The sequence below is a fragment of the Emys orbicularis genome, chromosome 1, assembly GCF_028017835.1.
Source record: "Emys orbicularis isolate rEmyOrb1 chromosome 1, rEmyOrb1.hap1, whole genome shotgun sequence".
Taxonomy (NCBI): Eukaryota; Metazoa; Chordata; order Testudines; family Emydidae; genus Emys; species Emys orbicularis.
In genome coordinates, this window is record NC_088683.1 from 151,800,617 (window position 1) to 151,828,600 (window position 27,984).

At 48.8% G+C, this 27,984-nt stretch overlaps 1 protein-coding gene across 2 annotated transcripts; it reads right to left on the reverse strand.

Moving 5' to 3' along the window:
- Positions 1-27,949, reverse strand: CLSTN3 (calsyntenin 3). 2 transcript variants are annotated; one of them, XM_065404951.1, is made up of 19 exons: positions 27,877-27,949; positions 25,155-25,277; positions 23,872-24,067; positions 18,662-18,870; positions 18,036-18,185; positions 14,793-14,978; positions 13,985-14,254; positions 13,453-13,565; positions 13,211-13,373; positions 11,672-11,728; positions 10,799-10,956; positions 10,485-10,633; positions 9,680-9,906; positions 8,211-8,381; positions 7,397-7,542; positions 7,180-7,315; positions 5,947-6,164; positions 4,527-4,707; positions 78-258 (listed from the first exon to the last, which is right to left on the reverse strand). In XM_065404951.1, the coding sequence occupies exons 1-19, from the start codon at positions 27,947-27,949 to the stop codon at positions 176-178; spliced, it is 3,009 nt and encodes a 1,002-aa protein (XP_065261023.1). In that variant the 3' UTR covers positions 78-175. The 2 variants fall into 2 exon arrangements, with proteins under 2 accessions (XP_065261031.1, XP_065261023.1); XM_065404959.1 differs by lacking the exon at positions 4,527-4,707 and having other exon boundaries at positions 1-258.
- Positions 27,950-27,984: the final 35 nt, after the last annotated feature.

The window sequence follows — 27,984 nt, forward strand, 5'->3', positions numbered from 1 at the left end:
AGAGGGCAGTGAACCCCTCACGCTGGGGAATCTATCCGGTTAGCATCCTCGCTTCCCTCCTCCCACAGCACAGGGCTCCTAGTAGCAGCAGGGGCCATCTCTTTTGCCCACGATGCGCTGGTCATCTCCATCATCACTGCCTGGGGTGTCCGGTGTGTCTGAGTCACTGCTGTCATCATTCTCCTCCTCCTCCTCCACTTCCTCTACAGCTCTGGTCTCCCCACTCTCTGCTGCCCTCTCCTGGCAGCTTTGGTATGACTGGGGAGAAGACAGATTCATAGATTTTTAAGGTCAGAAGGGACCATTATGATCATCTAGTCTGACCTCCTGCACAACACACGCCACAGAATCTCACCCACCCACTCCTATAACAAACCCCTAACCTATGCCTGAGTTATTGAAGTCCTCAAATCGTGGTTTAAAGACCTCAAGGTGCAGAGAATCCTCCAGCAAGTGACTCGTGCCCCATGCTGCAGAGGAAGGCGAAAAACCTCCAGGGCCTCCACCAATCTGCCCTGGAGGAAAATTCCTTCCCGACCCCAAATATGGCGATCAGTTAAACCCTGAGCAAGTGGGCAAGACTCACCAGCCAGCACCCAGGAAAGAATTCTCTGTAGTAACTCAGATCCCACCCCATCTAACATCCCATTACAGACCATTGGGCATATTTACCTGCTAATAATCAAAGAGCCTAATTTTGGCAATTAATTGATATCCCATCATACCATCCCCTCCATAAACTTATCAAGCTTAGTCTTGAAGCCAGATATGTCTTTTGCCTCCACTACTCCCCTTGGAAGGCTGTTCCAGAACTTCACGCCTGTAATGGTTAGAAACCTTCGTCTAATTTCAAGTCTAAACTTCCTAATGTCCAGTTTATATCCATTTGTTCTTGTGTCCACATTGGTACTAAGCTTAAATAATTCCTCTCCCTCCCTGATATTTATCCCTCTGATATATTTATAAAGAGCAATCATATCTCCCCTCAGCCTTCTTTTGGTTAGGCTAAACAAGCCAAGCTTTTTGAGTCTCCTTTCATAAGACAGGTTTTCCATTCCTCGGATCATCCTAGTAGCCCTTCTCTGTACCTGTTCCAGTTTGAATTCATCCTTCTTAAACATGGGAGACCAGAACTGCACACAGTATTCCAGATGAGGTCTCACCAGTGCCTTGTATAACGATACTAACATCTCTTTATCTTTACTGGAAATACCTCGCCTGATGCATACCAAGACCGCATTAGCTTTTTTAACGGCCATATCACATTGACGGCTCATAGTCATCCTGTGATCAACCAATACTCCGAGGTCCTTCTCCTCCTCTGTTACTTCCAACTGATGTGTCCCCAATTTATAACCAAAATTCTTGTTATTAATCCCTAAATGCATGACCTTGCACTTTTCACTATTAAATTTCATCCTATTACTCCAGTTTACAAGGTCATCCAGATCTTCCTGTATGATATCCCGGTCCTTCTCTGTATTAGCAATACCTCCCAGCTTTGTCTCATCCGCAAACTTTATTAGCACATTCCCACTTTTTGTGCCAAGATCAGTAATAAAAAGATTAAATAAGATTGGTCCCAAAACTGATCCCTGAGGAACTCCACTAGTAACCTCCTTCCAGCCTGACAGTTCACCTTTCAGTATGACCCGTTGTAGTCTCCCCTTTAACCAGTTCCTTATCCACCTTTCAGTTTTCATATTGATCCCCATCTTTTCCAATTTAGCTAATAATTCCCCATGTGGAACCGTATCAAATGCCTTACTGAAATCGAGGTAAATTAGATCCACTGCATTTCCTTTGTCTTAAAAAATCTGTTACCTTCTCAAAGAAGGAGATCAGGTTGGTTTGGCACAATCTACCTTTTGTAAAACCATGTTGTATTTTGTCCCAATTACCATTGACCTCAATGTCCTTAACTACTTTCTCCGTCAAATTTTTTTCCAAGACCTTGCATACTACAGATGTCAAACTAACAGGCCTATAGTTACTTGGATCACTTTTTTTCCCTTTCTTAAAAATAGGAACTATGTTAGCAATTCTCCAGTCGTACGATACAACCCCTGAGTTTACTGATTCATTAAAAATTCTTGCTAACTGGCTTGCAATTTCATGTGACAGTTCCTTTAATATTCTTGGATGAAGATTATCTGGGCCCCCCCAATTTAGTCCCATTAAGCTGTTCGAGTTTGGCTTCTACCTCAGATGCGGTAATATCCACCTCCATATCCTCATTTGTCATCCTACCATTATCTCTAAGCTCCTCATTAGCCCCATTAAAGACTGAGGCAAAGTATTTGTTTAGATATTGGGCCATGCCTAGATTATCCTTAACCTCCACTCCATCCTCAGTGTTTAGCGGTCCCACTTCTTTCTTTGTTTTCTTCTTATTTATATGGCTATAGAACCTTTTACTATTGGTTTTAATTCCCTTTGCAAGGTCCAACTCTACATGGCTTTTGGCCTTTCTCACTTTATCCCTACATGTTCTAACCTCAATAAGGTAGCTTTCCTTGCTAATCCCTCCCATCTTCCACTCCTTGTAGGCTTTCTGCTTTTTCCTAATCACCTCTCTGAGATGCTTGCTCATCCAGCTTGGTCTACAACTCCTGCCTATGAATTTTTTCCCCTTTCTTGGGATGCAGGCTTCTGATAGTTTCTGCAACTTTGACTTGAAGTAATTCCAGGCCTCCTCTGCCTTTAGATCCACAAGTTCTTCAGTCCAATCCACTTCCCTAACTAATTTCCTTAATTCTTTAAAGTTAGCCCTTTTAAAATCAAAAACCCTAGTCCCAGATCTATTTTTGTTTATCCTTCCATCTAGTTTGAACTGAATTAGCTCATGCTCACTCGAACCAAGGTTGTCCCCTACAACCATTTCTTCTATGAGGTCCTCACTACTCACCAAAACCAAATCTAAAATGGCATCCCCTCTTGTTGGTTCTTCAACTACTTGGTGAAGGAATCCATCAGCTATCGCATCCAGGAAAATCTGAGCCCTATTATTATTACTAGCACTTGTCCTCCAGTCTATATCTGGGAAGTTAAAGTCTCCCATGATCACACAATTCCCATTAGTGTTTACTTCATTAAAAACATTAAAGAGGTCTCCATCCATATCCAAATCGGATCCCGGTGGTCAGTAGCACACCCCAAGAAGTATCTCAGGGGAGGCTCTAGTAGCTTTCTTTCCCAATGTGATTTTTGCCCAGACAGACTCCGTCTTATCCATTCCATCACTTATTTCTTTACAGTCTACCTCGTCATTGATATACAATGCTACTCCACCACCTTTGCCTTTATTTCTGTCTTTCCTAAACAGCACATAGCCTTCAATACCCATACTCCAGTCATGACTACTATTCCACCATGTTTCTGTTATCCCTATAATATCTGGTTTCACTTCCTGCACCAGTAGCTCTAGTTCCTCCATTTTGTTACCTAGGCTCCTCGCATTAGTGTACAAACATCTTAATTGTTGCCGTTTTGGCTTCACTGACATTCTTTACTTGATTAGGCACAGACATTCTACCGCCAGTATCACCTATTAGACTGGTATCTACACAACCCTTCCTCCTTACGTCCATTCTCATACCCACGGCTGTATCCTTTCTTACTTTGTTTTCTTCCTTCTCAATGTTAAATTCCGGCGTGGAGATTACCTGGACATCTCCCCCAAATTCCTAGTTTAAAGCTCTCTTAATCAGTTGTGCCAGCCTCCATCCTAGAAGTCTATTTCCCTCCTTACTCAGGTGAAGTCCATCCCAAGAGAACAGTCCTCTGTCCATGAATGCTTCCCAGTGGCCATACATCCCAAAGCCCTCCTTATAGCACCACTGCCTGAGCTATCTGTTGATCGCCATAATCTTGTCACACCTTTGTTGCCCTTCTCTAGGAACAGGCAGAATCCCACTGAAGATCACCTGAGTCTTGATTTCCTTAAGCGTTTTCCCCAGCTCCCTTGATACGTTCCAGCGAGAATCTAGCCATATCATTTGTTCCCACATGAAGGACAATCAGCAGATTCTTTCCTGCTCCTGTTAGGATCCTTTTCAGCCTCAGGTCCACATCCCGTATCTTAGCACCCGGCAGACAGCACAGCCTTCTGTTCTCGGGATCAGCGCTAGTTACAGGCCTGTCTATTCTTCTCAGTAAGGAGTCCCCAATCACGTAGACCTGCCTTTTCCTGGTAACGATGCGATTCTCCGGTCTATCCCCTGCTCCCTCTGGCTGCAAGTCCTCTCGATTTCTATTGTCCCTTGCAATCCTCCGCAATCCATCCCGTATCCTCCTGGGGCTCATATTTGGTGTTGTTATCTCCATTGACTCTTCCCCTCTTCCTATAGGACTAGCTGCTCTTCTCTTCTTCCTTGCCCTCTCACCTTCAGCGACCACCTGCTGTGCCCCTTCTTCATTTTCCAACTCCGCAAACCTGTTTCTGAGCTCTATTTCTCCTTCACTAGCCCGTCTCTTCCTCTGCCTGGTTCTCTTAATCACATGCTTTCATTGTCCACTTTCCTCACCCAGCAGTCTCCCCTCAGAATTCTTTGGTCCTGTTTCCATCTGCAAGTCTGAGCTTTTTCCTTCAGCCTCCTCATGTCTTTGCTCCATCATCTGCTCGAATCCCCTTCTAAACTCGACCAGAGTTTCTACCTGCATCTCCAATCCTCGGATCTTTTCTTCCATCAGCTCTATCAAGTGGCACTTCATGCAGACGAAACTCTTTTCAGATACCACCTCCAGGATCATGTACATGCCGCAGCTTCCACATCCAGTCATCCTCATTGTGTCTTCCACTGCTGCCTCTGTATCGGTCATAGCCTTGCCATCTAAAACCTGTTAGTCCAGGAAACACGAAACAAAACCACCACCACCCACAGGAAAGAAAAAAAAAAACACAACAGGCACCAAAACACAACACCACCCCCTCCCTTCACTAGCCTGTCTATTCCTCTGCCTGCCTCTCTTAGTCTCCCCCACAAACTCCCACTGAAACTCCCCTGTTTACAGCTCTGTTTGCTGGCTCCTGTGCCGCTGTGGCTGTCTGTGCCGTTGCCTGACTGGCTGGCTACCTTTATAGGACCCCTAAGCAGAGAAGCCCCGCCCCCAAATCAGGGCTCAGCTTCTCTCCCAGCACACTGCCCTACCCGCCTCCACACATATAAAACTACAAAATACAATACACAAAATACAAAAACCTCCTCCAACAGAACTCCCACTGAAACTCCCCTGTTTACAGCTCTGTTTGCTGGCTCCTGTGCCGCTGCAGCTGTCTATGGGGTAAGAGGAGGGCTTAGAGCGGGGGTGGGCAAACTACGGCCCAGGGGCTGCATCCGGCCCTCCAGACATTTTAATCTGGTCCTCGCGCTCCTGCCAGGGATCAGGGTCTGGGGCTTGCCCTGCTCCACACAGCTCCTGGAAGCAGGGGCATGTCCTCTGCCTCCTACATGTAAGAGCAACCAGGGGCTCCACATGCTGCCCCCACCCCAAGTGCCTCTGGGAACTGCAGCCAATGGGAGCTGCAGGGGCAGCACCTGCAGATGGGGCAGAGCTGCCTGGCCGCACCTCCGTGTAGGAGCTGGAGGAGGGGACATGCTGCTGGTTCTGGGAGCTTCTTGAGGTAAGTGTCGCCTGGAGCCTGCACCCCTGACCCCTCCCATGCCCCAACCCCCTGCCTCAGCCCTGATACCTTTCCTGCAATCAGAACCCCTCGGTCCCACCCTCCTGCACCCCCAACCCCTCAGCTCCACCCCAGAGCCTACATCCCCAGCCAGAGCCCTCACCCCCTCCTGCACCCCAACCCCCAATTTTGTCTGCATTCACGGCCCACCATACAATTTCCATATCCAGATGTGGCCCTTGGGCCAAAAAGTTTGCCCACCCCTGGCTTAGAGCATCAATTGCCACCTAGAAACCAACCCCACCTTCCTCCTCCCATCTCACCTCCATGGGGTTGACGATAATGGTGAGGGCTGAGTCATCCCAGAACATGTCGCTCTCCTTGCTGCTGGCTCCTGCATGGCCTCCCCCGGCAGTCCCTGGGGCCTTGTGCCCAGCCCCCCGGTGGTGCAGGGAGTGGATGCGCAGGATGCCCAGGATGACCATGAGTGCCAAGAAGCCCACACACACCACGATGATGGTGGTGGCTGCGCTGGGGACCACTGGAGGGGGAGGGATAAGGAAGTTACAAACATCTGACCCGGAAAGTCTTGCCTTTAACCTGTGAGGGGCCAGGGATACTTGGGTATTGCTCTATGGCAGCCCCAGCTGCAGGAATCTGCCTCTGTTCCTCACCTGGCCGCAGGCCCAGCTTCGTGGGTGCTGCAGCCCCGCATGCCAAGCACTGCTTTATAAGCTCTTTATAAGCAAACCAATGAATCTGGCCACTGCTCTGCTCCATCACCTCTGGCAGCAAGAGCTACCACTTCCTTTGCAGCAGCCCTCTCTCTGTCTGGAGCTGCTTCCCTGTATCTTTCTGCCTTGTTCACTGCTTTCTAATCCCAGTTCTCCTCTTAGATCAGCTTCAGCCTGGACTCTGCTCTTTAAATTTATCTCCTGCTGCTGAGGCATCTCTGGAATTGCATTAATCAGTCCTGTGCAGAGTTTCTATGAGAAATGTAAAATGAAGCAGGGCCAGCCCATGACTCCCCCTTTCTGGAGGAGGATCTCAAAGCACTATTACGTACATCAACCAACCTCATACTGACAGAGGGAACCACTGCACCAAGCATTAAAATGCAGCCACCTCTGGGCGGAGTTCTGGTAGTTGATGAATGACAGAAAGCCAAGAAGAATCTTTTAGGTGATTAAAACTAAGAAGGGAGGAATATAGGGAGACAGAAATCACCCAGTACTGGGTTTTGCCAGGAGCCCAGGGTTTATTTCCCTGAGTCAGGTTATTGTGAGAGGAGATCTGCAGTGACCATGAGGAGCTGTTGCTTCAGATTTACATTTCATCTGAATCACACCTCTTCCCTAGCACCACACCAGAGCCAACCTTGACTCTGGGGGAGAGCACCCCCTGCTTTTCAGTCAATCACACCACTCCTTGCAGCATAGTGCTGCCTACTACTGGGGTCAGTCCTGAAATGCCAACAGGGCATAGGTTTCTACACAAATATGCCCCCGGGGGTAATTCTGCATGTACGCTGTCACCAAATCATCAGGATTGCATACTGGAGTTGCGATGGACATTGGCCAGGCTGTGCCCAGATAGTTCTGGTGGTAGGTGGTGACCTTGGTGCATGAATTGCTGGGAGCTGAGGATGTGGTTAGGATGAGCAGCCCGGTTCATATTGTGGAGGACGTTCACCTGTGGAAGAGGAAGAGAGTCAGTCTCTGGATTTAATGAGACCTGGCCTTCACACATACACAGTCATTGGTGGCCTTGTACCTCAACAGTAAACTCGTTGCTGGAGTAGCGTCCATTCATCTCGGTGCAGGAAAGGCGGAATTTCCTCTCATAGAGGGCAGCGCCATGGCGGATGCGGTATGAGACCTGGCGGAGGATCTCCTCATATACTGCAATGCTCTCCACGCCTGGGGCCAGGGGGAGAGAGAGAGAGAGACATTTAGGTGTGGGGTAAGGGAGCTCCCATTTCGAAATGATCACGGTCCACCTACATAACACTGTTGAGTCTAAAGAAAAGCTGTGCGGGAAGGACAAACCAGGCTCATACCTAAAAGGGAGCAGAGCTAGGTGTGGCTCCCTTGAGGTGTCTGCAACCTCAAAGGGCCCAGGAAATCCCTAGTGGCTGTCATTAATGCCCAGGGAAGGGAAGGAAGGGTCCAGCAGCCAGCCACATGTGTCGGGTTCCAACCCCGCCTTAGGAATTGCACCTGCACACAACCAGTGGGATCCACTGCCACCCAGAGGCAGCATGGAAAACATTTCTGGAATGGAGAAGTGCAGACCACAGCGGGAGGGAAACAGAATGCAACTGAATCAAAGGAAAGGAACTCAGATCCCATACTCCAGCACTGTGAGCCTGGGGTAATGCCTCCCTTTCCAGAGCTAGACCCCATCACTCAGGATGCTAAGAACCAAGAGTCCAGGGAATGGATGGACAGGACCAATCCTCCCCTGGTCTCAATCAGTGTGATGAGGCTTCTCCATCTCTAACGTCTGGTAAGCAATTCTCCTGGCTGTGACTGGCAGAAAGTGGAAGAGACAGGAACCAGGAAGTCCTGTCCGGGGGAGAATCTACCTGTGATGGTGAAGTAGGCAGAGGTGTTGATGAGCTCCAGGCCCCGCTGCTGCAGGAATGCTCCATCCAGGATCAGGTATTCCCTCTCTGGGTCCAGGTCATCTCCCACCAGGGAGATCTCGCAGCCATCCAGGTTGTGGACAATCTCATCTGACATTCGTGTGTCTGTCACTAAGAGGCGTAGAGACGTGTCAAGAGATCAAAAAAAGCAAAACCAGTGCTCAAAATGGACAGAGTTTATGATACCCAGTTAATAAGAGACCTTGTCCACAACACATCTGTGCTGCACTATGCCATCATGCCAATGTGAGTGATATCTTCGTGTCTGTCATGTTATTTGCTGGTGGGGTTGCCACTTCCTGCTTCTAATGACATTGCTTCTGCTTGTTAAAACAATCACTTCATGTTCTAACAATGAGCCACTTTGGGGATTTTTAGTGACAGCACATCTTGCCTGGAATGGTTCTGTTGATACTGCAGTGTTACCAGCTCAGACACATGAGACTTTAAAAAAAAAAAAAAGATTCCACATAATGATCTTACAAATGCTGGCATAACTCTTTTAAATATTCCCTTATTCAAAATGGCCACCATCTCTCATTACTTTCAATGGGGCTAAAGCCAACCTATCCTCAGTCAAGTCAGCCATAATTGCATGGGGAAGTGAGGCTGTCCTAGTAAAGTGGCCCCTAATCCCCATTCTTTTACATGGAACTGAAGCCAGGCTGTCCTCAGGGAAGATGGCTGTAGCTCTAGGGAGGTTGGACAGGAAGCTAAGAGCAATGTAGGAAATGTGGGCAGCAGGAGGGAGGCTGAAGGAGAGTGGCAGGAGACTGGGGGGTGCAGGAAGGGAACCTGAAGGGGATGCAGGAGGAGGCGGAGAAGCAAGATAACATTGTGTGGTGAAGGAGATGGGGGGAATTCAGGGGAATGTGTGGTGTTAGAGGAGATTAAGGGTGACAGGGGCATGTGAGGAGCAGGAGGGAGACTAAAGAGAAGGAGAAGACTGAGGAGAGCTCAGGGAAATAGGGGGTGGCAGAGTTAAAATGTAAGGTGATAGATTCTGGAAAGGGAAAGGGATGTAAAGTGTGGGAGCAGATGGGGACAGGAGACTGGGAGAGGAGCACAGAGTGAGCATGTAAGCAGGAAACTGGGTGGGGTAGAGGGGAACACAGGGAAAGAAAAGAAAGAGACAGGGTTATGGGAATACAGAGAACTGTTTCGAGTGACACCACATCCTATTTCTAAGCATGTCACTTCCCATTTTAAGTCTTTCCAATGACACTGTTTCCCATTTCTAAGCAAAATTCTTTTCTGTTTGTGTTGGTAGTGACACCACTTCCTGAAACTAAGAGACATCATTTTCTGTTCTAGTGACATCGTTTCCAATTTCTACGTAACAACACTTCCTATTTTGTGTTCTCATTTCCTGTTTGTGAGTAAGCCCCTTTTCCATGTGCCCCACTCACCCGTGCCATGCCAGCTCTCATCCTTCTTGGCCTTCACCTGGTGAGAGATGGAGCAGGTGACCTGGAGGTCAGGGAACAGGGGGACCCCATCAGGGTTCTCAAAGTCTGATGCAGGACGAGCAAAGTGAGCATTACCACTCAGCAGGATCTGGGGGGCATCAGGTTGCAGCACCACCACGTAGCCTTCCACATCAGGGATGGAGACGCATGATTCTTCACTGAAGCATCTGACAGAGGAAGGGGACAGAGTGTTAGTACCTACACACAGACTTCTGCCAGCCTCATCCTGGAGGGGGTAACTCGCCTTTCCAGTACTGTTGGCGAGGGGTGGATCATCTTGTGACTGCCAGCTTCTAAGTGCTTCCCCACAACCTCCTGTGCTCTGCAGAGTGGTATTCTGGGAATTGCATCATTGTATTTAGAGATGGCACTGTGATGTCGTCATCACCACAAGCTCCAACCCAACATGAGGTGGGTGTCCGACCAGATGCCAGCGCACAAGTGCCATTGGTGATGGCTCTATATCCATACTATATTTATACTCCCAAAATATACTGGGACAAGTGTTCACAAACATTGCTACTTTTTTTTAGGTTTATTCTTGTACATTTTGAGATTATCAACCCCAAATTAAAAGGCAACAAAGGGCAGTGAATTTTAACAATAGAGTCCTGTCTGATTGGTGAGCTTAGCGTGAGGTGCTACTTGTCATGAGCTACAAAGGGATACATTGTAGGATATCACTCCAACAGATTCCCTCCAATTTGCCTGGGGGAGAGGTTCCACCTGGAGTTCCTGCACTCACTTGACAGTGGTGGTGAGCTTGAGCGGCCGGACTCCAGGCGTGGCAAAGCGCAGCGAGTTCATGTAAACCACATGCTGGATTGCGTGGTTGAAGGTTTCCACATCATCACCCTCCAGTGTGAGCAGGGACTGTGAGGGATTAACATGAACCTGTGGGGGGAAAGGAAAGAATGGACTGAAGAATCCCGGGTGGATGCTTTGATTTTAGACTAAGAGATGCAGAAGAGGAGTACAGGGAGATTCCTGGGGTGTGGCAGGAGACAGGGATGAAGGGGAGAGTGGTGGAGGTTTATGCAAGCTGGGGAGGGGGCATACCTTCATCCCTTTGCCAAGGCTGTCAAAGTCACTGTAGTCAAGCCCCTCACGGCAGGCGTAGAGGCACTCAATCACCTCCCGGCTCTCCAGGCTGCCGGGGCGCATGGTGAAGCCAGCCAGGTAACCATGGAAGTAGTGGTGAATCAGCAGAGGGTCTCCTAAGGGGAACACAGGAGGAGGAGGAGGATGTGAGAGACAGAGACAGTGTGGGGGGTGGGGGGAAGCAAGAGAGAGAGAGGCAACAGAGATGAAGAGAAGGAAAGTGAGAGTGTGAGGGAGACAGGAATGGGGGAGGTAGAGAGAGACAAAGGTGAGCGTGGCATGGGGAAAGACAAAGACAACAAGAAGGAGGGGTTAAGGGAAGGGGGAGAAAAAGTCTGGGAAACCCAGATAGAAGGAAAGAGGCTAAGGCAGATAAGGGTGGAGAGAGTGAGAGAAGTGTCTGCCAAGACACAGCCCTTGACAGAGATGGTTTCCCCCACCCAGTCTTGTTTTGCTCACTGTGCTTCCCATGAGGGCATAAAGAAGGTCAAATTCCCACTAGATAATTTAGGGTGAGGTTGCATTTTCTGTGTCCCCTGCTCTTCATTTCCCCCACTGTCCTCAGTGACCAGCTTCAATGATCAGGAGTGGGGATTATTTTACCTGTCTCCCACAGGATAAACATATTGAGTCTCCCCAAAATAGGCTCCACTGATCCCTGCACCAGTCCTCTCACGCTCCACAGAGATCAATATGCTGCCAAATAAGAGTTTTCCTCCCAGAAAAGATGGGGTGGGGGAGGGAGCTGTATGGAACAAACGCCATGCGAGAAGCGGATGAAAGTCATGCGTGGTGGAGAAGGGGGCAATCCTCCTCACTCCCAGTCCATACCTTGCGTAGGATCTGTGGAGTTCTCGTTCCCTCTGATTTTCTCTTTGTTTTTTTCCTCTGCAAGAGGAAAACATTCAGATCATTAACTAAGCATCAGCCTTTGGGAGCAGGTGAGTTACAAGGTCAGGAAAAGACGAGAAAGCTGTGTCAGCCAGGGAGGAGGGAGACACCTGGCTGGCGCACTCTGCTCAGCACTAGGCCCTTCAATCGCAAAGGCCTCACATTGCAGAGCAGGGAGGGGACAGTCGGATGGCTGACAGATGTGGAGGTGAATGTATGGAATTTTTTCTGCCTCCCAACAATATTGACTTTATGAACTTAATAAATTGATGTTTCTTATTGATCTTAGCCAGTTCTCACCGGCCACTTAGCTTTTCCGTTTGAAAGCTAGATAATTCCAGGGGGAACTCACAGGACAGCTGAACAATTTTTGTGGCTTACACATGGCAAGAGGGTGCTGTGCTATAACAGGATCTCTGACCAAGAGGAGGCATGACTGGAAGAGGGGCTCAGTCCTACTGGGAGCTTCTGCTGTGGAGAAGATAGACAGCAGCTACATTTAATTGTTTGTAGTCCTGAGGGTTCTGAGCAGAGGGACTAGAATATACCTTGCAGGGAAACAGGGAACTGGGGAAAGGAGCCTTTCATCTCCAGGGCGTTTGGCTCCAATCTGGCCCCAAGTCTGTAGTGGCCTAGAGTCTTTTCCTATCTGACACCATTCATAGCCCTCCCACCCTGCCTCCCATTTGGAATGAGCTGCGGTATCTCAGTTCAATTCCTAATGATATAGGAACCCTCATCAGTGAAACCAGCATCACTCTTGGCACTGAGTGGGCTCCTTGTTGGAAGCCTTAGCAGAGGCCAAGAACTGAATGACTACAGAGACTGAACTCCTCTCTGACCCTAGAGGGGATCCATTTGCAGGTGCAGTTATCCATAGGGACATAGGCACCAACTTTCCCCAGTGCCGGTGGGTGCTTGCGCCCCCCATCCCCCACTCCAACTGCACCCTGCCCCTGCCCCACCCCGCCCCCATTCCAACCCTTCCCCAAAGTCCCTGCCCCAACTCTGCCCCCTCCCTGCCCCTATTGGACCCGTTCCCCAAATCCCCGCCCCAGCCCCACCTCTTCCCCGAGCGTGCTGCGTTCCCCCTCCTCCCTCCCAGCACTTGCCCTGGCGTGCTCAGGGGAGGAGGCGGAGGTGAGCTGGGGCGGGGCGGGGAGTTGCCAGTGGGTGCAGAGCACCCACCAATTTTTCCCCATGGGTGCTCCAGCCCTGGAGCACCCACGGAGTCGGCGCCTATGCACAGGGATGCTACCTGTACTGCCATTGCCCACTGAGTTGCACCAAGACACTGTTGGGTTGGTCCATTGGGGGGCACCACACTGGTTTTGGTGCTGAGAATGCCTCTTGAGCTGGCCATAGTGCTCTCATTCCATTGGCCACTGCTTGGCATTAGGTAGAACATCTTCTGGACCCTTCTGCCTCCTCTCCAGTCCACCCCTTCATCAGGGCAGTGTTGGGGGGGGGGGCACTCACCAACCCAGCAGGCTCCGATCATGAGGGAAAGTTCCCGCCTTGGGGGATGGATGAGGCCATTGTCATGGATGAGCGCGGGGTCGTAGGACACACCATCCACATAGAGCGTGACGGTGGGGAACTCCAGGTTGAGAGCATAATGGTGCCATTCATCATCACAGACCTGTAACAGGCAGAAGGAGAGATCAGCAAGCGGAGGAAGGGAGAAAGAGAGAGACAGAGAAAGCCAGATCCTTCCTCACCTGCTCCAGCTTCCACAGAAATTTGACAGGTCTCGCACTCTCCAGCAAAGGCCAATATAGGAAAGCAATTCGGCAGCCATGCACAGCCAGGGAGTAGTGAGAGTAGCCATCCTCTGCAGAGAGGGAGAGGGGGCATAGAGGGAGATGAAAGATCAAAGAAAGTTCCACAAAGCACTATCCTGGGACCCTTAGAGAGCTGGGTTAGCCTGAGCAACTGGGCTGAGATCCCACCCACTCATCACACAGGACATGAGCCTTGCACTCAGAGTAGTGCAGAAGAAACCATTCCACCCCCCTCTCCCTTGCAATATGGTCAGGGTATCTCTCCTGGGGATGGCTGCTCTCAGAACTTACAATGGAGCCCCGCCTGGCTGGGGAAGGGGGCAGGGAGAGAATCCCACCATGATGGAATGGTCCATTCTAGTCTGGAGCTAGGAAGAGATTCCTATTTGGAAGCAGAGTCTATTCTGATGGGTTCATGGTGGGGAGTATCAGTCTCACAGAAAGAGGGTCTGTCTCCAGGGTGTCTCACCACTCTGCACCGTACTGCAGATCACGGTCTCCTCCTCCTTCTTGCCCTTTCCAGGCACCACAGCATGTTTCATCCACAGCGACAGGGTGAAGTGGTCACTGAGCCCCTCGTGAGCACCCATCCCACTGCCCACAGGCACCTGGGCCACCTGGCTGCCATTGAACCAGTAGATGAGGCTACTGTCCTGGCTGTAATGCACTGAGAGCCGTGCCGTCCAGTTGGCAAGGGGGCTGGGCACAGGCAGCAGGTCAACCTCACCTGAGGCAGCACCTACCGAAGGAAGGACGGAGATAGAGACAGACGTCAAGACAGAGACCGACTCACAGGGATGGGGAGCAGAAGGGGCTGGGTGGAGTATGACATGGGGATGGGAAGGTGCAGTGGGTCTCTGAGGATGCAGAGAGGTTCCTGGCAGTTCCCCTCAGGACAGTGGGAGATATCAGGAGAAGGACAGGGAGAGCTGCCTATGGCTCCTTTGGTGGAAAGAATGCAGGAATTATTCCAGTGGCTCCCCTCAGTGCTGAGGGATGGGTCCATGACTCCCTGCAAGGCAGGGGCTGCAGGAAGGTGTAAGGGGTCCCCTCCCCTCGGTGTGCAGGTAGTGTCCCATGACCCCTCTCAGTGCTGGGGGTGGGCCAGGTATTTCCCGGGCTCTACTTGGTGCAGGAGTTGGAAAGGCTGCATCCCTTTGGCTCCCCTTGGTGTGGGGGATGTCACTGTGGCTCCCCATGCAGTGGGGTGAGGGAGGGTAATCCTCCCCCCCCGCCCACCACTCCCTGGCTCCGCTTGGGGAAGGAGGAATGCACACCACAGAGTTTGCGCAGCGACTTCTCCGAGTAGTTGTCACGGTCACACCCCTTGGCCACGTGGTTTGTCTGCAGCTCCACTGTAGCTTGGATGTTCCACAGCGGCTCATCACATGTCTCCAGGTGGATGCTGGGAAACAGTGCCAGACTACCTGCACCTGGCGTGTACTCAATCCGCTTATTCCAGCCTATCGGAGGAGAGAGAGAGAAAGAGGAGTTAGGGCCCTGCCCTGAGGCTTTCCCAGGTCAGGGCAGCTGACACAGACCCTCCACCTCTACTGATTTTCCCTGAAATGACAGATTTTTGGCCCTTTCCACATTGAAAAATTAACCCATCCAGTGGGGTCAGCACAGAGGGAGATTTCATAGGAGATTAGAGAGTGGGTTTTGTGTGTTTATAGCCCTGGTACTGACAGAGACCCTTGGATTTTTGACATCTCTCAGCCCGATTTTCAGAGGTGCTGAATCCCCCCCCAGCTCCTACTGACTTCAGCTGGACCTGTGTGTGCTCAGCACTTCTGAAAGGCTCAAATTGAGGCACCCAAAATCAGTGGTCACTTAAATACAGTATTCATAATAAACACACATAAAAACTACATTAAGGTTGCAAAGCCAAGCACTCACAAGTTAGGATATGCCAGAAATTCTGCCTCCTTGTGCACATGCATTATGGCACAATCTTAAGTGACATGATCACATACTGCTCCACAGGACCCATTTCATTCAGTGCACAGTATGGAGGGGGCTCTTTAAATAAGTAGCTATTCAATACTTTCTTTGCTCCCTGTAATTTAATATCTGCCCCCAAATATCTGTAATTTACTGCACACTATTCAAACCCTGCTCTGAAGGCAGAATTAATTTTCTCATGGACTTTACTATGATATTCATCACTACAGTATCTGAACACTTCACAAGCATCAATGAATTTATTTTCACAATACCCCTGTGAAACAAGGGGGTGGTATTATCCCCATTTTACAGCTGGGTGACTGAGGCAGAGAGAGATTAAGGGCAAAAGTGAACACTAATTTTGGGTGCCCAATTTGAAACACCCAGGATCTTATTTTTCAGAGTACTTAGCATTATATAGAAATTTATATGTTCAGAGCACAGTTCCCATTAACTTTAGTTGCAGCTGTGTGTACTCAGCACTTCTGCAAATCAGACCCAGGGTCTCAAGTCAGACCCCAAAAAACAAGGAACACACAATTAGTGACCACCTGTGAAAAGTCTGTTTAGCAAAGCTTTTGATACGGTCTCCCACAGTATTATTGCCAGCAAGTTAAAAAAGTATGGATTGGATGAATGGACTATAAGATGGATAGAAAGCTGGCTAGATCATCGGGCTCAACAGGTAGTGATCAACAGCTCAATGTCTAGTTGGCAGCCAGTATCAAGCGTAGTGCCCCAGTTTTGTTCGACAGCTTCATTAATGATGATGAGATGGATTGCACTCTCAACAAGTTCGCAGATGACACTAAGCTGAGGGGAGAGGTACATATGCTGGAGGGTAGGGATAGGGTCCTCAGTGACCTAGACAAATTGGGGGATTGGGCCAAAAGAAATCTGATGAGGTTCAACGAGGACAAGTGCAGAGACCTGCACTTAGGTCGGAAGAATCCTGTGCACTGCTATAGGCTGGGGACCGATTGGCTAAGTGGCAGTTCTGCAGAAAAGGATCTGGGGATTACTATGGACGAGAAACTGGATATGAGTCAGTAATATGCCCTTGTTGCCAAGAAGGCTAACGGCATATTGGGCTGCATTAGTAGGAGCGTTGCCAGCAGATCAAGGGACGTAATTATTCCCCTCTATTTAGCACTGGTGAGGCCACATCTGGAGTACTGCGTCCAGTTTTGGGCCCCCCACTACAGAAAGGATGTAGACACATTGGAGAGAGTCCAGCGGAAGGCAACAAAAATTATTAGGGGGCTGGGGCACATGACTTATGAGGAGAGGCTGAGGAAACTGGGCTTATTAATCTGCAGAAGAGAAGAGTGAGGGGGGATTTGATAGCAGCCTTCAACTACCTGAATGGGGGGTTCCAAAGAGGATGGAGCTTGGCTGTTCTCAGTGGTGGCAGATGACAGAACAAGAAGCAATGGTTTCAAGTTGCAGTGGGGGAGGTCTAGGTTGGATATTAGGAAAAATTATTTCACTAGGAGGATGGTGAAGCACTGGAATGGGTTACCTAGGGAGGTGGTGGAATCTCCATCCTTAGAGGTTTTTAAGGCCGGCTTGACAAAGCCCTGGCTGGGATGATATAGTTGGTGTTGGTCCTGCTTTGAGCAGGGGGTTGGACTGGATGACCTCCTGAGGTCTCTTCCAACCCTAATCTTCTATGATTCTATTAAGTGATTTGCCCAGTATCACATAGGCATTCTGTGGCAGAGGCAGGGATAGAATCCAATTCTCCAGGGCAGCCTTAACCATCCTTTCTCTTCCTGCAACTCCCTGCTTCCTTCAGTACATGCCTTCCAATTTCTGCAACAAATGAGCCAAGGGTCCTACAGACAACAGCCCCCTTCCCTATACAACCCTGATTTATCTCAGAGCATGGTCCATTCTGTGTTCTGAATGAGGCAGGGGTTCTGTAGGGGAAAAAAAAGTATGTGATCACACAATTACAGACTATTCTAATGCATATATACAAGGCAACTGAATTAAAGTTGCAAAAGCAACCTTAATACTGTCAATTCCTAACTTCTGAATGAGACTTTGCAGACAATGTTCTTTTAACATCGGGTTTTTTGTATGTAATTTCCTAGATTTAAAAAAAAAGAAAACTGAATAAACAGAAATTCTATCTTGTGGAATTATATTGACACCCTCATGGTTCCTCAGCAGGGTTGGAAACTTTAGATCCAACACAAGGACCCTTGCCACTTGGGCTAACGAAGTAACTGAGAGCAATAGTAGGTTGTTATCCTCTGTGTGGACCAGCGCTAGAGGAGGGTGGGACACTCTGCCAGTGGGTGTCACAGATATTTGCTGACAGCTGAGGAATGGTGAGACTCTGGGATCTTGGGTTCCATTCCAGGCTCTGGAGGAGAGGGTTTGGGGAGACGAGGGAAGGGTGAAAGGGGAAGGTATAAAGGAAGTGTTAGGGTCTGAGAAGGAAGGGGATAGGGTGACAGAGTAGGATTATGGTGGGATGGGTGGGGTAGCTGGGCCATGATGGGAGGGGCTAGCAGTGAGAAGGAGGTCATGGTAAGAGCTGAGTGGGAGAGGAGGCTTCATACCCTGCCAGCTGGGTTTGCAAGTGGGCTTCACTTGGATCTCCACTTCAGCATCATCAGATGCCCGCTTCTTGCCACAATCGTAGGCTGTGACTGTGAACTTGTATAGGTGCTCTCCACTGTATTGCAGCTTCTCTGTGTTCTCAATGTTCCCTGGTAGAGAGAGACACAGGGATTAGGGGAGCAGAAAGACTGAGATAGACAGAGAGAGAATGAAAGAAAGAAAAGAGTCAAGAGACAGGAAAAGAGAAAAGGGGAGAGGAAGACAGAGTGAGAAGGAAAGAGAAATGTACATTAGCAGAACATTGCTCCGTTTTCCCACTCACAATGCATAAGGAGAGTCTCATTCTAAAATAAGGTTTATTGTTGATTCATCACAATAACAAACGAGGCAGAACCAAAAAGTTAAGTCCTCATGCAATGTCATTTTGTGTTGCTCTGTAATATGCTGAAACACTTCTGAACACAAAAGGGCTGCTGTCTCTTCTCCAAGGCAGATGGCTGAGGAATGCAAGGAAAGCTAAAAGGATCACACAGCACACATACATGGAGGAATGGACCAGGCAGAGGTGGCAGGGGGCACATGGAGTGAACTGTGGTCTCAGAGGGATACGGAGGCAGGTTCTCACCATCATTGTCAATCAGGAAGGGGATGTTGGGGGTGAGGATCTCATAGTAGCAAATCTGGCTGTACTGGGGGGAGCAGTCTCCGTCAATAGCCTCCACCCGCAGGATGCGGTCATAGAGTTTCCCCTCGGTCACCGCCACACGGTATAACTTCTCCACAAAGACCGGAGCAAACTCATTCACGTCATTCACCCGCACGTGCACGGTGGCCCTGATGGAGACAGAGATGAATAAGCAGCTGGTTGATGAGGCAGTGATAGAGGAAGCAAGAGACCAGGTTAGGGAATGAAACCTAGGTCTTCTGCAAGACAGACCAAGGCACTGATCCCTAGCGGGTGCCAGCCTCATCCCAGCCCTCAAAGAATTCAAGTCCAGGACAGGGAATGAGATTTGGGTCCCCACACAGCAGCACTGACCTCTGGGGGGCTCTGGGCCAGCCTCTCTCATGAGAGAGAGACTGGGATGGAAATTGGCTGAAACTATAGTAAAGAACAGAATTGTCAGACACATAGATGAACACAATTTGTTGGGGAAGAGTCAACACAGCTTTTGTAAAGGGAAATCATTCCTCACCAATCTATTAGAATTCTTTGAGGAGGTCAACAAACATGTGGACAAGGGTGATTCAGTGGATACAATGCACTTGGACTTTCAGAAAGTCTTTAACTAGGTCCCTCACCAAAGGCTCTTAAGCAAAGTAAGTTGTCATGGGATAAGAGGGAAGGTCCTTTCATGGATCAATAACTGGTTAAAAGTCAGGAAACAAAGGATAGGAATAAAGGGTCAGTTTTCACAGTGGAGAGAGGTAAGTAGCAGCATCCCCCAAGGATTTGTACTGGGACCAGTGCTATTCAACATATTCATAAATGATCTGGAAAAGGGGTGAAGAGTGAGCTGGCAAAATGATGGGGTCTAAATTAACACTCAAGAAAGAGATCTTGGATGCATTGTGGATAGTTTTCTGAAAACATTCGCTCAACGTGCAGCAGCAGTCAAAAAAGCTAACAAAATGTTAGGAACCATTATAGACTCATAGACTCATAGACTCATAGACTTTAAGGTCAGAAGGGACCATTATGATCATCTAGTCTGACCTCCCGCATGATGCAGGCCACAAAAGCTGACCCCCCCACTCCTGGAATAATTCTCTCCCTTGACTCAGCTGTTGAAGTCCCCAAATCATGATTTAAAGACTTCAAGTCGCAGAGAATCCTCCAGCAAGCGACCCCTGCCCCATGCTGCGGAGGAAGGCGAAAAACCTCCAGGGCCTCTGTCAATCTACCCTGGAGGAAAATTCCTTCCCGACCCCAAATATGGCGATCAGCTGAACCCCGAGCATGCGGGCAAGATTCTCCAGCCAGACCCTCCGGAAAAAAGTTCTCTGTATTAACTTTTAATATCCCATCATTGACCATTGTTACTAATTACCAGCGATGGCACGTTATTGACCTATTGACTAAAATCACGTTATCCCATCAAACCATCCCCTCCATAAACTTATCAAGCTTAATCTTAAAGCCAGAGAGGTCTTTCGCCCCCACTGTTTCCCTCGGAAGGCTGTTCCAGAACTTCACCCCTCTGATGGTTAGAAACCTTCGTCTAATTTCAAGCCTAAACTTCCCGACGGCCAGTTTATATCCATTTGTTCTCGTGTCCACATTAGTACTGAGCTGAAATAATTCCTCTCCCTCCCTGGTATTTATCACTCTGATATATTTAAAGAGAGCAATCATATCCCCCCTCAGCCTTCTTTTGGTTAAGGTGAACAAACCAAGCTCCTCGAGTCTCCTTTCATACGACAGGTTTTCCATTCCTCGGATCATCCTAGTGGCCCTTCTCTGTACCTGTTCCAGTTTGTATTCATCCTTTTTAAACATGGGAGACCAGAACTGCACACAGTACTCCAAATGAGGTCTCACCAGTGCCTAGTATAACAGAACCAGCACCTCCTTATCTCTACTAGAAATACCTCACCTAATGCATCCCAGGACCGCATTAGCTTTTTTCACGGCCACGTCACATTGCCGACTCATAGTCATCCTGCGATCAACCAGGACTCCGAGGTCCTTCTCCTCTTCTGTTACTTCCAACCGATGCGTCCCCAATTATAACTAAAATTCTTGTTAGTCATCCCTAAATGCATAACCTTACACTTCTCACTATTAAATTTCATCCTATTACTATTACTCCAGTTTACAAGGTCATCCAAATCTCCCTGCAGGATATCCCGATCCTTCTCCGAATTGGCAATACCTCCCAACTTTGTATCATTTGCAAACTTTATCAGCTCACTCCTACATTCGGTTCCGAGGTCAGTAATAAATAGATTAAATAAAATCGGACCCAAAACCGAACCTTGAGGAACTCCACTGGTAACCTCCCTCCAACCTGACAGTTCACCTTTCAGTACGACCCGCTGCAGTCTCCCCTTTAACCAGTTCTTTATCCACCTCTGGATTTTCATATCGATCCCCATCTTTTCCAATTTAACCAATAATTCCTCATGCGGTACCGTATCAAACGCTTTACTGAAATCGAGCTATATTAGATCCACCGCATTTCCTTTATCTAAAAAATCTGTTACTTTCTCAAAGAAGGAGATCCGGTTGGTTTGGCACGATCTACCTTTCGTAAAACCGTGTTGTAATTTGTCCCAATTGCCATTGACCTCAAGGTCCTTAACTACTTTCTCCTTCAAAAATTTTTCCAAGACCTTGCATATTACAGATGTTAAACTAACAGGCCTGTAGTTACCTGGATCACGTTTTTTCCCCTTCTTGAAAATAGGAACCACATTAGCTATTCTCCAGTCCAACGGTACCACCCCCGAGTTTACAGATTCATTAAAAATTATCGCTAACGGGCTTGCAATTTCTTGCGCCAGTTCCTTTAATATTCTCGGATGAAGATCATCCGGTCCGCCCGATTTAGTCCCGTTAAGCTGTTCGAGTTTGGCTTCTACCTTGGATACGGTAATGTCAACCCCCCCCTCCTTTATTCCCATCCGTCACGCTGCCACTATTCCTAAATCCTTCATTAGCCTCATTAAAGACCGATGCAAAATATTCGTTTAGATATTGTGCCATTCCTAGATTATCCTTAATCTCCACTCCATCTATAGTCTTAAGCGGTCCCACTTCTTCTTTCTTTGTTTTCTTCCTATTTATATGGCTATAAAACCTCTTACTATTGGTTTTAATTCCCCTCGCAAGGTCCAACTCTACACGGCTTTTGGCCTTTCTCACTCCATCTCTACATGCTCTGACCTCAATAAGGTAGGTTTCTTTGCTGATCCCTCCCATCTTCCACTCCTTGTACGCTTTCTGTTTTTTCTTAATCACCCGTCTGAGACGCTCGCTCATCCAGCTCGGTCTAAATTTCCTGCCTACAAACCGTTTTCCCTTTCTCGGGATACAGGCCTCCGACAGCTCCTGCAACTTCAATTTGAAATAATCCCAGGCGCCTTCCGCTTTTAGATCCATAAATATGTTAGTCCAATCTACTTCCCTAACTAGTCGCCTTAATTTATTAAAGTTAGCCCTTTTGAAATCGTAAACCTTAGTCTCTGATTTAATTTTGTTAATCCTTCCATTTAGTTTAAACCGAATTAGCTCATGATCACTCGAGCCTAGGTTGTCCCCTACAACCATTTCCTCAACGAGGTCCTCACTACTCACCAAAACCAAATCTAAAATGGCATCTCCCCTTGTCGGTTCAGCAACTACTTGATGAAGGAATTAATCAGCTATCACGTCTAGGAAAATCTGAGCCCTATTATTGTTACTAGCATTTGTTCCCCAATCTATATCCGGGAAGTTAAAGTCTCCCATGATTACACAGTTCCTATTAGTATTTACTTCCCTAAAAACATTAGGAAAGGGATAGATAATAAGACAGAAAATATCATAATGCCTCTATATAAATCCATGGTACGCCCACATCTTGAGTAGTGTGTGCAGTTCTGGTCACCCCATCTCAAAATATTAGAATTGGAAAAAGTGCAGAGAAGGGCAACAAAAAGTATTAGGGGTATGGAACAGCTTCCATAGGAGGAGAGATTAAAGTAACTGGAACTATTTCAGCTTGGAAAAGAGATGACTAAAGGGGGATATGATAAAGATCTATAAAATCCTGAATGGTGTTGAGAAAGTGATTAAGGAAGTATTATTTGCTCCTTCACATAATGCAAGAATCAGGGGTCACCCAATGAAATTAATAGGCAGCAGGTTTAAAACTAACACAAGAAAGTACTTCTTCATACAATGTGCAGTCAACCTGTGGAACTTGTTGCCAGGGGATGTTGTTAAGGCTAAAACTATAATGGAGTTCAAAAAAGAATTAGATACGTTCATAGAGGATAGGTCCATCAATGGCTATTAGCCAAGATGGTCATGGATGCAACCCCATGCTCTGGGTATCCCTAAAGCTCTGACTGCCAGAAGCTGGGACTGGATGACAAGGGATGGATCACTTGATAAATTTCCCCTGTTTCGTTCATTCCCTCTGCAGCATCTAGCACCGGCCACTGTCGGAAGACAGGTCCTGGGCCTAGATGGACCATTCTTCTGACCCTGTATGGCCATTCTTATGTTCTTAGTAATGGACCCTGGGGTTCCTGCCTATACAGCAGCACAAAGCACTGACCCCTAGGACACAGCTCTCAGACATCTCTCATTTCAAAGGTGTCACTCATTTTAGCCCCATAGTTAGTGACAGTCCATACACACTTGGTTTCCCCTCACTTTTAATATTGGAAATGATTGACATAAAAAATGCAGCCTGGTGAACTGGAGGCTCTAGAAAGAGTTCTTCGCACTGGAGGAAAGAATCCCACAGCAATTTGTGTCCCCGCCCCCCTCATATTGGATCTCTGTGACACACTGAATGCCCCATTTGGGCTTTGGCAGGTTAAGAGGTAGGCTCCAGCCACCACAGCCAGGGCCGGCTCCAGGCACCAGCTTCTCAAGCAGGTGCTTGGGGCGGCCGCTCCGGAGAGGGGCGGCAGGTCCAGGTATTCGGCGGCAATTCGGCGGACGGTCCCTCACTCCGCCTGGGAGTGAAGGACCTCCCGCCGAATTGCCGCCGCAGATCGCGATCGCGGCTTTTTTTAGATCGCGATCGCGGCTTTTTTTGGGGGGGGGGGGGGTTGGCTTCTTGGGGCGGCCAAAACCCTGGAGCCGGCCCTGACCACAGCCACCCACTCCTGCCTCACTTGTGGGATTTCTTGGTGTTGGTCCCATCAGGTCCCTCTCCACAGTCGTATGCTTGGATGGTGAAGGTGTGCTCCTTGTGCGCTTCGCAGTCCATCGGCTCCTTGGCTCGGATCAGCCCCTCACCCGTGGCCTTGTCGAGGATCACAGCTTCAAAGGGCACCCCTGCCCCATGGATCCGAAAGCCGCAGATCTCACCTGGTGCCCCCAGAGCAGGGGAGGAGAGGGGGAGAGACAGAAAGGGAAAGAGGAACAGGCCAATGAGGACAGCAGGGAGTTGCCTTCCCCTGCCACCCAGTCCTTGCCCATCCACACCACTCCTCACCATCTCTCTGCAACTTGTCCCTCTTCCAAACTTGTCAGCTTGGAAAAGAGATGACTAAGGGGGAGTATGATAGAGGTCTATAAAATCTTGACTGGTGTGGAGAAAGTAAATAAGGAAGTGTTATTTATTCCTTCTCATAACACAAGAACTAGGGGCCACCAAATGAAATTAACAGGCAGCAGGTTTAAAACAAACAAAAGGAAGTATTTTTTTCATACAACGCACAATCAGTCTGTGGAACTCTTTGCTAGAGGATGTTGTGAAGGCCAAGACTATAACAGGATTCAAAAAAGAACTAGATAAGTTCATGGAGCATAGGTCCATCAATGGCTATTAGCCAAGATGTGCTGGGATGGTGTCCCTAGCCTCTGTTTGCCAGAAGCTGGGAATGGCAACAGGCGATGGATCACTTGATGATTACCTGTTCTGTTCATTCCCTCTGGGGCATCTGGCATTGGACATTGGCGGAAGACAGAATACTGGGCTAGATGGACCTTTCGGCTGACCCAGTATGGCCGTTCTTATGTTCCCTGCCCCCCCCTTCCCCTCCCACCATTTCAACGTGTGAACACCCTCTTTCCTTTCTTCCTCACCCATTCCCTTCTCACGCTCCCATCTTTATCTCCCTGGGTGTGGATTCATGCTTGCCTCATGGCTTCTTTATGCCAGCTCTGGGACCCATTACCAGGGTAGATCATCCTTTGCAGAAGCCCCCAGTGCAGGGCATTCCTAGAGGAAGCAGGAGCCTTGACCAGGGTGTTCCTGGCTTTAAGAAAGGCTCCCAGGACCACTGGCAACTGGTGCATGTTAGGGCAGCCCATACACTGTTCTAACCTGTACTGGGGCCCTTGCCAGAGGTGTTGTAAAACAATCAGTCCCTGTGCTGAGCGACAATCCAATCGTCTCTCTCTTTCTGGTTCTGTCCTCCCCATCTCTCCTCCAAGCCTGTTACCCAGGTACCTGCATAGCGCAGTGGTGCATCCTTGTCCAGAGCAAATAGCGGTGGGTTGAGCAGGACTGTGTTATCATTCTCCATGACGATGCCCTGGTATTCAGCCTCAATCCAGGGTTTGTGCTTGTTTGCTGAGGGGGTTTGGGGGTACAGGAATGGGAGGACATGAATGAGTTAGCCACAATTATAGAGCTAATGGCTCCCCAGATGCAGGCTGGGGGCACCACGCTCAACCCTGAAATAAAGGAGGCCCCAAGTAGACTGATAAGGGGCAGGGAAGGATAGTCCCTCTATGTGGCTCTGGAGAGCTTCCACTGAGAATACTGTGCTCTGTCCTGGGGCCCTCATTCCTAGGAGGGAGCTCAGTCAAGAACCACAGCAACTCTCCAGAGGCTGGAGGAGTCAAGTTCTGAGGAGAGATTCAATTAACTAAATCCCACCCTGCCCCTGGCTTAATAAAGTCACTATTAAAGGATAGAGCCACCCTTAGGGTCTCCATAGGGAATATTCCCGAGGAGCAACCTGACCACTTCTGCCCCACCCCTTTATGGGGCCAGGGTTTGAAGGGCTCCAAAATAGCTATTCTGTGCTGCTCTCTCCATGTATATGTCCCATTCCCTGAGTCCCTTTCTCCTTCATCCCTGGCTCCATGGCATGTCCCATATTCCCATGGCCCCTCCTTGTTGCCCGGAGTGCTAATCTCGTTGGCTGGAGCCTGGCCAGACTCAGCTCCGAGACAGCAGCCGGCAGGAGGCTCTGAAAAATGTCACAGGCCCAGAAATAGCAAATTAATCTTTATCACACAAGCTCCGGGGCAGGGAAAGAGAGAAAGGAGGAGGAAGGGAGTGAGAGGGAGAAGGAAAATCATTACAAATGAACACCGCCTCTCCACTATCCAATCCCTGCTGAATGGGTCTTGGGGATTATAGTGCAATGGCCTAGTTTCAACCCCCATCTCCCAGCTAATCCTACCCCATCCAGGGAGACAAGGATACAGTCACACCCAAGCAATGCTCTGACCACACAGCATGGTCTCAGAGAGGTTGGGGAAAAGGATATGCCACTCTGCCCTATCACCTTAAGGGCACCATTTCTAATATAGGGGTCCTTTCCTGCAGCAGAGCTCTGCCTTGCACCACGTTGGGGCATTGGGATCAGTACTGACTCAGAGTGACCCCTATAAGAGTCAGCCACTAATTTCCACAGATCAGAATTGAGGTGCCTTGGCAGAACTGTGAGTAGAGAGTCCAGGACTCAGGCGGCAAGCGGGGCTCCAGATCAGCACTAAGATGCATCAAAAGGGGACATCCAGCCTGCATAGCAGGAAAGGCTGTGGGTTAGGATTTATATCTCACCATATTGATTAATGCAGCATTATGCTGAAATCCAGAGAAACAATCATTGTCCCTTTATTCTCATCAGTATGCAGCTGGGACCCCCTTCTGTGTGCAATTCCACACCTCCCCATACCCTCCCACAGAAAAGCCCCCATCCCGTTCCACTCTGAGCCAGGTTCTGGTTTATAAACAGGTACACCCTGTTGCTGGGGCAACAAGCTGATGGTGGAGGGATAAATCTTGACTGCATCCGTCCGTCAATTGGAAGGCACCAGGATGATTTCTTGGGAGGGAAGTCTCCAGGAATCATGGGAAGGTTTGGGAGCAGAGGAAGGCTCTTGCCACCTTCAAGAAGATCCCATGGGAGGTAAAGACACTTGTTAGAGGTGGATGCATGCTTTGGACAGTACAGTTCACAAGGAAAATGGAGGACACATAGCCCAAGGGGGCTCTGATCCATGATTGCGCCCCTAGGTGCTACCGCAGTACAAACAATAATAATAAGGGGGTTACCCCTTCCAAAACCGATACACACACAGCTCTGCACCCAGTAACCAGAACCAGCTCTGCATCTTCCAATGGGGAGCGATGGGGTCTAGAATTCCCCATTCCTAGGCATCCCTTCTGCCCCCTTGTATGCCACTCTGCCCTATTAAGTTATTCTTATTTTCTCTCTCTCTCTCCTCATCTGTGCCTACAGCCATAGATCTCGTACCCTCTCTCTATGTTTTTTTGGACAATATCTGTGCTCAGAATATATGAGTTATAGGGTTGGTTTCCCCATATTTAGCACAAAAAATACTCTCACTCTTATATGCAACTCCCCTAGGTTACATATTTCCATGTAAATTAAGCATATAGACAGATGCTGGAGAAACAAATCTAGGATCAAAGGATGGCGATAGAGGCATGTTGTGTGGTGCTGGATAGCTCAATTATTTTACATGTTATATTTCAACAGACGGAAACAAAAGGCAAGGTACATTCAACCAGAGAGCTGAAATAAAGGAAGGATATGTGGGGAGAGAAAGAATTGAAGAACTAAACTCGAGGAAGGAAGAACTAGGCGACCTGAGAACGTGAGAAAGAGCTGGAAAGAGCTAGGGAGACAGAGAGGGAAAGTAGGTAACAGAACTAGAGTGACAATGTGAGCAGGAACCGGAGGAATGAACAGAGAGAACCAGGGATCCTGCAGAGCGCCCAGCACCAAGCTGAGAGCTGGAGACACCGCCACGCCAGGAGATGGATCAGATGAGCTGATCGCAGCTGCGTGTCATCTCTTGACATGACTGGAAAGCAGATGGCTCACGACCGCTGCGTTCCAGCCCACAATCCGGAGGGACCCCACCTCCCTGGGGGGCTCCCACCTGGCCCTGGGGGGGCTCCCACTTACCTTTGTTGCAGAAACTGCCGAGCAGCAAGGCACATAGGAAGAAGAGGGAGGCAAGGGGCCGCGGGCAGCCCATCCTGGAAGTCGGCTCCCACCTGCTCCGGGGTGATG